General features: G+C 45.4%; 2 protein-coding genes across 5 annotated transcripts; both read right to left on the minus strand.

The window, feature by feature from the left end:
- Positions 1–32: 32 nt before the first annotated feature.
- LOC148887734 (vesicular glutamate transporter 1-like) lies at positions 33–7,487 on the minus strand. Of its 2 annotated transcripts, XM_089016189.1 has the most exons (14): positions 7,249–7,483; positions 7,004–7,151; positions 4,611–4,863; positions 4,319–4,437; positions 4,125–4,239; positions 3,725–3,812; positions 3,486–3,572; positions 3,213–3,349; positions 2,988–3,137; positions 2,729–2,861; positions 2,280–2,390; positions 2,046–2,173; positions 1,906–1,975; positions 33–1,665 (listed from the first exon to the last, which is right to left on the minus strand). In XM_089016189.1, the coding sequence occupies exons 2-14, from the start codon at positions 7,063–7,065 to the stop codon at positions 1,391–1,393; spliced, it is 1,728 nt and encodes a 575-aa protein (XP_088872315.1). In that variant the 5' UTR covers positions 7,066–7,151; positions 7,249–7,483; the 3' UTR covers positions 33–1,390. The 2 variants fall into 2 exon arrangements, with proteins under 2 accessions (XP_088872315.1, XP_088872314.1); XM_089016188.1 differs by having other exon boundaries at positions 2,988–3,349; positions 7,249–7,487.
- A 53-nt stretch (positions 7,488–7,540) lies between these two features.
- On the minus strand, positions 7,541–9,383 carry LOC148887735 (uncharacterized). Of its 3 annotated transcripts, none has more exons than XM_089016195.1 (4): positions 9,243–9,383; positions 9,057–9,164; positions 8,821–8,970; positions 7,541–8,205 (listed from the first exon to the last, which is right to left on the minus strand). In XM_089016195.1, exons 1-4 carry the CDS (start codon positions 9,298–9,300, stop codon positions 7,982–7,984), a joined length of 540 nt encoding a protein of 179 aa, XP_088872321.1. In that variant the 5' UTR covers positions 9,301–9,383; the 3' UTR covers positions 7,541–7,981. The 3 variants fall into 3 exon arrangements, with proteins under 3 accessions (XP_088872321.1, XP_088872322.1, XP_088872319.1); XM_089016196.1 differs by having other exon boundaries at positions 7,541–8,181; positions 9,039–9,164; XM_089016193.1 differs by having other exon boundaries at positions 9,039–9,164.
- Between the last annotated feature and the right edge of the window lie 89 nt (positions 9,384–9,472).

The following is a 9,472-nucleotide window of genomic DNA, read 5'->3' on the forward strand; positions in this document are numbered from 1 at the left end:
CACTCGTTAAACACCACCACATCAGAAAATCATTTGTTACCCTCACTGCATTGTTCTTTTATTTTGTACTCACTGAACTACCCGTCGTGAGGATGTTCATCTTGTATAAGTGCTATATTTGTTTTCTCATCACAGAAATGATCAATCACGTCCTCCTACCATGTAATCAACATTTTTGTCCTTTACCATGAATCGGAGAAGACAGCAAGTGCACAGATGAGTCAGTGTGCAGCAAATGGGATTGTGTTTGTTTGGAAGGCATCATTGTAATAGATCACAAGATCTGAGCGACGCAACACTTCATCAGAATGTATTAAAAGAGGGCTATTTAACACAAGAGTCACCCTGTTGGGACATTTGTTTAAAAAAAAAACAACAACAACAACAACAACCTACTTGTTTGCTTTGTGTTAGGCTACATGACTTATATCATGGCCTCGGTTTCCTCTGATTGAAATGTTGCTTGGTCAATAAAGAGTGTTGAGCAATGCTGGCCTCTGTTGGCCATGTGGCTGCTTGCTCTATAAAGCAGAAAATGTGACGGATGAAAAACATAACAGAGTGGAAGTGGGGTTTTAATGAAAGATGTCATGTCAAGTCTCTGTCTGTCTGTTTCCTTACACACCTGTCCTCGACTATCATCGTCAACTTCGAATGGCAGGTTAAACGCTATCAGGTTCCTCTTGCCGAATGAATGCGAAGGATAATCCCATTGATTTCCGTGCTCAGAGCAGGACAGTCAGGTGAGCCATTGAGCCGCACCCTAAGTGCCATCCAAATCTATTTTTCCCGTTTCTGGCATTGCCACACACTTACATTCAGCTTGCCGATCAATTTGCTGTCCAGGGAACGACGATGCATGACCACGCAGAACTCATCACTTCCCTCATCACATCCAATGTTTACCTTTTGGCATTGAAATACTGTAGTATCTAAATGTAACGATAAAGGAAAAGAAATGAACGGTAAAAATAGTTCATAATCCCGTCAGCGTTAAACAGGGCGACAATTCCCAAATGTCAAACAGAATCAATTTGATTTGAAAGCCTTTGTTAGAGGTGCAGATATATTTTACAGTTACTAAAAGATCGTTTCTTATCCAATCAGATTTGCGGTCTATTCATTTCAGGCCTGTGGGCAACTTCATTTGAATAAGTCCGTTTTATCAGCGTGCACCTCAAAAGAGTCCGTTCAACAAGGCCTAAGTCACGATGCAACCACACACAAACACACATCGTACATTGACTAATGTCCATCGTGCAGTCTCCCTCCACAAGGCTAGAGAATGGATCCACATGGAATGGAAACCATTTGAAAGTTCCAGCCGCCACCAAGTGAAGCTGCTCGAGTCGCTGTAAACATTCCCAGCATGATGCATTTTCGTGTTTTTTTATGTCAGCTCCGACTCTCCGTCGTCATAGTAATTGTGGCGTCCAGCCGGCTGAACGTACTTCTCTGTTTTGTCCCAGTCCGACACCCAGGCGCCTCCTGCGCCCCCGTTGGGGTCGGCCCCTTGGTTGGTGGAGCCATAGCCGGAACCGCCGCTCGTATGGTATAGCTCCTCTGTCTCATTGGCCAGCTCGTCTTCGTCCAGGATGCCGCATTTCTCATCGCTCAGCTGCTCCGGTTCGGCCCAGACTTGCTTCTCGCCGGATGCGAAGATGCCTTGAAGACGCAATGAAAGCAGTTTGACTGAAAAAGCGGTCATGTGACAAGACATACTCATTCAGGGGCCACAAAAGGGAACACCATCGGGCCGTGTATTCTCACACTTTGTGAAGAATTTTATAAAATCCGTGATACTTGCTTCGTTGAATCTGAATTTATTTTTAACCTAAGTATATGTACTTGTAACCCAAGTGACAATATTCGCCACGCAAGGAATGAGGCGTTGTGTACGCATACCGTAAAATATGACACCTCCGTAGTGAACAAGAGAGGCAATGAGAAACACCCCTTGCCATTCTTCACGGGTCTACAAGGAAAAAAAAAGAAAAGAGCTTTAGAAGAAGAGTTTCCTCAAAGGAAGAATAATTGGATCTCACCTTATGTTTTGTCATCGCACCAACTATAAGTGGGCAAACCATACCGGACAGTGTGCCCACTCCATTGGAGATGCCCATGAGGATACTAGCGTAGCGTGGTGCAATGTCCAAATGGTTGACGTTAAACCCTGAAGAAAGAAAAAGAAATTGATTTCATCGGGATTTCACAAGTGTTTTTTTTAATAGCTACACTTCTACAGCAGAGTGTGAATATCCTGGCCACCATGGTCTCACCTGAGATTGCAAAACCCGAAAATCCGACAGCCAGAACCAAAAAGGAGATGGCTACCCCCTTTGTGTGCGAGAAGCCCACCACCAGCAGAAGCGTGGCCTCCATGCCAAAGCCTAGAGAAAAGAAGTAGAAGAAGAAAAAAGAAAGAGTCAATAGCAGCGTTCGCAATGACCTTGAGCTTCCTGCACAGCGAGCTACCAGTGCTCTCCATTTCACCGCATTATCGATTCCATCTGCTGTAGAAAAAATAAGTCAGAGTGACCTCGACACAGAGCAAAAAAAATTACATTCCATTGCATAATGTCGACTTACGGCAAAACATTCGCCCCCAAAAATATATCTAAGTATCACAAAAACACCCCAAAATAAAGAACTCCAAATATGCGAGAGAAAATGCTAAATTAAGTGAGTGAGGAGAAGGTCACTGTAAGTTTGTACTTGTTTTCCTTACCGCCACAGTTCATCAGTTTCCTGACATTGGTGGTGGTCATGATGCGGTTGGAGCGCAGATAGTCGGCGAGCTGGCCTCCGATTGGCACGATAATGGTCATGACGAGGTGGGGGAGAGCCGACACGATTCCCACCTGCGATGAACCGCAAATAGGCAGAGAAATGAGCTAAATAAGTAGGACTGATATTAGTAGAACTCATTTACTGCCATTCCCGAATTTGTGATAAAATTCTATCGTGCCAGCATTGAAGGTTGTCACCTTGCTAATCTCGAAGCCAAAAACCTCCTCAAAGTAGGCGGGCTGACTAATGAGGAGTAAGTAGAAGGTCCAGCTCCTGCAGAAGTTTGCCACGATGATGGCGTACACCGGCATGGAGGTGAAGAAGGCCCGCCACGGCGTGTTGAATTTCTGGAGCACAGCACGACTGGACGCTGATTGACATCCCGGTGATTGAACAGCAATGGCAGATGAGCGAAAACTCACCGACACCGAATGTTGAGCAGACTCGCCGATACTCTCTTCAATGTATTTCCTCTCGTCCTCCGTGATGGTGGGATGGGCGGCGGGACTTTCGTAGGACACCATGATCCAGAAGCAGTACCACATGATCCCAAAACTTCCTGACGGGTGGAAGGTGTTCAAAATGACCCATCATTCCTGTTGCTGGGTTCTATCTCGCCCCTAGTATGTATCGTCTGGGATGCGCTGGCAAGCTATCGTGATGCCACCAAGACTCGTTTGAACGGAGTGGCTTACCGTAGACATAGAAGACCGAGGACCATCCTGAGTACTGGACCAGGATTCCAGCCAACGGCATGGCGATCACGGCACCTGCGTATGATCCTGCAAATAAAATAAATAACATCACTGACCGGTTAATTGATCAACACCAGCCTAGCAATACTTCTTGTACATCAATAACTATTTTACGATTGGCGAAACGTTTGGCGCCATATCTGAAAACAACCAAAGGACAATAATTGATTCATCCGTACCGCAAAAGGCCGTCGTCGCCAGGCGACTTCTTTCGAGAGGCGGCGCCCATTTGGCCCAAATGCCATGACACGCCGGGTACGACACCCCCTGGAAAACGTTTAGCGACGTCGATCAACATCTCCAGGAATTGTCTCTTCGATATGATCTTGCGTATAGACTGAAAAAAAGTGAGTCCCTGAGGCCTTTTATCTGTCCTTTGTGGGGCAGTGGGGTCTGTGTGTTTGGTTGCCAAGGAAACGGGATGATCAATCTGGTTAGCACGTGATGATTTTTATGGCGCTTTGGGGTACAATGATCGAAATTCTGCCTAGCAACAACTGGAATGTTTTTAAACGAATGCAGAGTAGTGATTGAATGACAAAATATGGTCATATATGAAGTTATGACAGATTGCATCACCTCCACAAGGCCTTGAAATACCCTGACGATGATAACACAGCCAAAGTGCATGCGAGCTGCCGCCGGGATGAGCATGTTGAGGAAAGAAGTGGCCACGATGGCAAAGCCAAACACCCTGAAAGGAAGAGAGGGAGTAAGAAGGAAGGATGGCGAAACGGAGACACTCTGAGAAACGGCGTCGAAATGGGGCCAACCTGTTTGCCGCAAACTTTTGACAGATGAACCCTCCGGGGATTTGCGTCACGATGTAACCCCAGAAGAACGAGCCGTGGATCATTCCCACCGTTTCGGGATCCCAGTCGAACTGAGCTTTCTGCAGCCACGCAGGGATGAAAATGAAAATAATTTGTCATTTGTCGCAGAGGATAAAGAACGCATGCCTGAGAGCATTGAGCCGCCGAGGCAATGCTATTTATTCTTTCGCTCATCTATGGCGTCGTATGTCGTGTATTGAGTCTTAAAATGGCCTCTCTTTCCCCTACTTACCACTATGACCTCCTTGTCGTCTCTGTAGACGGTGTGGCTGTTGACCATGCTAACGATGGCCACACCCAGGTTACATCGGATGCCGAAGGAGATGCAGAAGCCGATACCGGACAGGATGGCGATGATGTAGCGGCGCGGTAGGCCGAAGCACGTGCAATCCACCGCCGGCATCTCCTTCTCCTCCACCGGCTCCGGCCGACCTTCGGCCGACAGCTCGATGGTCTCGCCATTCTCTTGCTTCTTCTCGAGAGCTCTGGGAACAAGTCCAACGGAATTCGGAGTCGTTTCCATCAGTCCGGTAGTACGGTTAGCATCGCAGTTAGCATGAAGCCACCAGAGTTCATATTTAAGACAAATATTGGATTGGATTAGCCTTTATCGGTCTCCCAGTGGAGACATTTACATTTCACAGCAGTGAAGTGATGAAAGGAAGAAGTAGAAAAACAAAATACTGGAGCTGCTGTAAAGGTAGACACTCTCGCGGCGCCATCTTCAAGTCACAACAACAAAAAAAATGTTATTTTGTGGCATCCATCCATCCATCCATCTCCTGTCCCACGTAAATCCTCTTCAATTCCAAGCCGTTTGGTTGAATATTTTCAGGGTGGTTAATGATCTTTTCTGAGTCATTTTACAAGAAAACAAACAGATTGAGGCCAACATGCATAGCCTGCTATTTGGAGAACTGTGCAAGTTTTCGACGCCATCGGGTAAAGTGATGTTATACGATGATGTCACAGCGGGACAGTCAGAACTCGGGAATATTTTTTAAAGGAGTTTTAACACGTTTAAGTAAGATTTAGCAAATTACAAGGTCAAATAGTGTGACTGCGTCTGTGCCCGAGGATATAAAAATTCTACACACCCTTGACAAACGTCTAGTTTTGCAACATATAGTGTGGTGATTGTTACAAAGTTTTTTTTTTCACCATTATTGTGACTTTTCATGTCGACTTTTGCCATCCGCTGTAGAACTGCTTGTATTTTAAAGAAAATGTCATTGAGAGCAGCGAGAGGCAAAAATGTAACACACAAGAGGTTCCAGCGTGAGCGCTTTGACTGAGTCCATCACCTTCTTGCAGTCATTGATGCTGATCAAGTATTCATAGATTTTTCTCAAGTGTAAATTATTCATATCATGGATGCCTTGAACTATTTTTGTCTTTCTCGACATACCCCCCCCCCAACCTCCCTTCTCTTCCATCTCGAAAGCAAGTCGGTCATTTGCTAACGTGCTGTCAATGGTTTGACTGGTCACACCTTGAGCATGAATTCAAGTCAATCCGCTGTAATCCTCGCAGGTTACTTTTGTACTTTTTTCCCTTACACCCCCCCACCCCCATTTCACCGTAGCGTGCATCTGGGAGCGCGTTACACACGAAAGCAAGAAGGGCACGTGGACATCAAGCGTCCGCTAGTCTAATCCGAGGCCTGCTAAGGGATGGGGGGGGGGGGCTTAGGTACAACTGGACTGTGTCGGTCGGGTGAGGGCGGGGCAAGGTGTACGGGCCCGGGGAGGATTTACGTGGCTCGGCAGCTTGGGAGGAGCGGGAGGCTATTTCTAGATAGGATTTAAGTGTTTAGACACTAGATCAAATCCTGCACAGCGAGGAAAGGAAAGGAAGTCCATCAACAAGTCACACGTCGCCCCCGGAGACGCCCACGCCGCGTCACAGATCATTTCCCAAGATGGCTAACCCCCCCCCCCCCCCTCTTCCCCGTTTCGTCATTTAAGCACAAGGAGCAAATATGGTCATCACCTTTGGTTCTTGCACTGTTCTTGAACGCCTGTACTGCTTTTTAGGCACTTTCTCACCAAACAACTTATTATTGTCTTGGGGTCAAATTAATTTCAGCAAGGGGTCATCCACACTTGCCGTATAACACAAGAATATTCATTCGACTACTTTTTTGGGTACACCGGCATTATCCATCCAGCTGACCCCGTGACCCCTCCATAGCAAACGTGCATACATAACAGAAATGTTCCAAATTGGGTATGTGGATTGAGCGCATAACAACATTGCCTCACATTGACAGCAAAAAAATTGTGATTATTTTTAATGAACATGCTATCATGCTATCGAGTGAAATGTACCCCTTTTCTTCTTCTCTTTTATTCAAGATTTGACATGACTGCAATCTACTTAATTATTAATGCTACTGTCCTGTTAGCGATACTTTACATTGAGTGGAAGTGAAAAAAAAGGAAGACGGGTGTCACAGAGGTAACCATGATCTCATTTTTCCCGATGGATATTTTCCACCTGAAAGATTTTTCTATTTAGCATGGTAAGTATTAACCCTATGTTGTCTGTTGGTGATGTATGCCAGACAGGCGCACTTATGTGTGTGTGTGTTATTAAAAAAGAAAGATAATTTAGTGTACATACCCATAAATTTTGCCTAGAGTTTTGGCAGCCGCGGCCTTGAACCTATCCGGCCGGATCTCCATCCTCAGCAATCCAGCTTGTGCGCGTTACCGACAGCTTAGTCCTGTGCTGGTGCGCGTGCCTTCCAGCTCCCGTTAACACATTTAAACTTCAGATTAAAGGAGAAAAAAAATATTTTATAAAAGACCAAAAAAGAAATTAAGACAATAAAAAGAGCTGCGTGAAAGCCACGTCGAAGCACCCACCTCTAGCTGCCTTGGAGTAAAGCTGCTTTCCGAAACATTGTCCAAGTTTTGTCGTGGGGGGGGGGGGGGTCACTCAAGGTCACCAAGGTAGAAAATATCAAGAAATGATTTGAGGTTTTCGGGACACCCACGGCAGGCAACTTTGGACGCGAGTCATGCCTGATGCCGCTCACTCTCGTCCTCCTGAGTCCAGATTACCGCAGACTAATCTCCTCCAGTGAGTGGGACCCAAGGAGCGAGCACCCCCCGCACCATACCCACCCACACCACCGCCACTCCCCTTCATGAAGCATCCCACTATTCCTGGAGCGCACACGCCATGAATGGACCAAGGAGACAGATGGAAAAAACTGCAGTCATCCAATTCATCTGTGTGCTTCCATAAATTAGCCTTTATGAGTGTCCTCCATATTTATTTGTCATGTCTTTTTTTTTATAATGATACTAGTGCAGTGTGTTCTACATACATGGCCAATGAAGATGCTACTTATTCTGAAGACTTCATTGCTTGGCAGACAAATGCAGATCTTTATCTGTGGTTGGAGCGTGCATGCAATTCACATTGCGCAACTTTTGTTCTTTGAATGGCGTTTATTTGGACGATTAATGCGTTGAGAGCACCGCACACACAAGCGATGTTCGGGTTCACAAAACCCGGCAAAAAGTACATCAATAAAATGCCATATACACATCAAATAATTCTAAGCACAAAACGCCCCCCTACCTCCATTTTTCAGATGCAACTTCGCTGCAGGTCTTTGGCCGAGATGGTTCTGAGGGAGCGCGAAGAGGAACTCGAGGAGGGAACTGCGAGGAGGTGGGGAAAGGGCATGGCCGAAGGAGGGGGGGACAAATATGGAGGCACAGAAATGACGGCGGGCGTGACCGAAAGAGAACCGTAGTCCGAGCGTTGCACCTCCGCCTCACTGGAGCCTTGGAAATAACCAATGGAACAACCTAAAAAACACCAAAAAAATCAAACAAAATAACATTTAAAAACGTCTTTTTTTTCATATAATAATACATTTCATTTTTAAAAAAAAAAAAAAAATGACAACACAAAGACACAGAGAGTCATTCATTCTTTAGCACTTTTTGTACCCTCTGTGACATGAAGCAGTTCTAGAAGACTCTTAAGGCACTGTTTACCTTCGACTTTGGGGGTAAAAAAATTTGAAATTTGACAAATATATAACAGGCTTAAATACCAAGTTTATGAGTATGAATACATAAATAAATAAATAGCTATGTAAATAAATACATACAGAAAACACTAGATACATAAATAAACAACTAAATAAATAGATAAATAAATAAACTAGATAAATAAATACAAATATAAAAAAATAAACAAACAGATAAATAAATAAACTAGATTAATAAATACATAAATAGTAATACAGATTCATATGTGGAGACATCTAATAGCCGCTGAATCTTCTTTGCAGAGGATAAAGAATACAAGCGTGTGAATATTGTTCTCCTGGCCGTCTCCTATGTTTCTATTTCATGGGAGTCTATTTCATTCTTTGTTAAACAAAGACAATTTGTTTGAATGTCTTTTATTATTACCTGGTTCTTCTTGAAGCTGGCTATGTGGGTACGGGTGTTTGTTGTAGAACTTGCTGTAGATGCAGTACACAACGGCCATCAGGGCGCACGTCCCGGCCGCCGCCGCGATGAAGAAGCCCATCTTGGTGCTGCCTTGGTCCACACGGGGGTCTGTCAGGGTTACAAAACAACTTGTATCAGCGCATGAAGGTGAGCTAGTACTTGAAGAAAATGCCAACCTCCGGGTTTGGACTCACGCATCTCCGGGTCCATCTGCGCAGCCGGGATGCGGGCCGGTGTGGCCCGGTGGATGCGGAAGCCGTCGCTCACGGGTAGCAGCAGAAGAACCAGCAGCCAGAACATGACTGACATTGAGACGGTACCAGACCAACGAGTTGGAACGCAGCCCGACTTTTAAAGGCAACAATTGCAATGGTGCTTAGCAGAAGTGGAAGCGGGTGTTGGCGTCGTCCTGTTTTGACTCGACAAGGTTCCACGCATCCAAGGCAACGCAAGTCCCACGACAGCAACGTTTCCACCTGCGAGTCAGCTTCTGCGCAACAAGCACACCATCGCCTCAAAACGATTTCACTTCATATTCTTCTCATAAGGAAAAAAAAGACATGTAAGGACATAACATGCTGATGAATCGATTTCAATCACACACCCGATC

Source organism: Hippocampus bargibanti, linkage group LG15 (genome assembly GCF_051943395.1).
Source record: "Hippocampus bargibanti isolate YZ-2025 linkage group LG15, ASM5194339v1, whole genome shotgun sequence".
Lineage (NCBI taxonomy): Eukaryota > Metazoa > Chordata > Actinopteri > Syngnathiformes > Syngnathidae > Hippocampus > Hippocampus bargibanti.

Bases quoted from the DNA above. Each gene is read 5' to 3' on its own strand.
- LOC148887734 (XM_089016188.1), bottom strand. From the start codon at position 7,065: ATGGAGATCCGGCCGGATAGGTTCAAGGCCGCGGCTGCCAAAACTCTA. The intron at 4,438-4,610 runs GTAAGTAGGGGA...GCGTGGCTGCAG, and splicing joins ACGACAAGGAGGTCATAGTG to AAAGCTCAGTTCGACTGGGA. The intron at 2,174-2,279 runs GTGAGACCATGG...TTCTTTCTTCAG, and splicing joins TTCGGGTTTTGCAATCTCAG to GGTTTAACGTCAACCATTTG.
- LOC148887735 (XM_089016193.1), bottom strand. From the start codon at position 9,300: ATGCGTGGAACCTTGTCGAGTCAAAACAGGACGACGCCAACACCCGCT. The intron at 9,165-9,242 runs CTAAGCACCATT...TCTCAATGTCAG, and splicing joins AACACCCGCTTCCACTTCTG to TCATGTTCTGGCTGCTGGTT. The intron at 8,971-9,038 runs GTTGGCATTTTC...TAACCCTGACAG, and splicing joins GCGTGAGTCCAAACCCGGAG to ACCCCCGTGTGGACCAAGGC.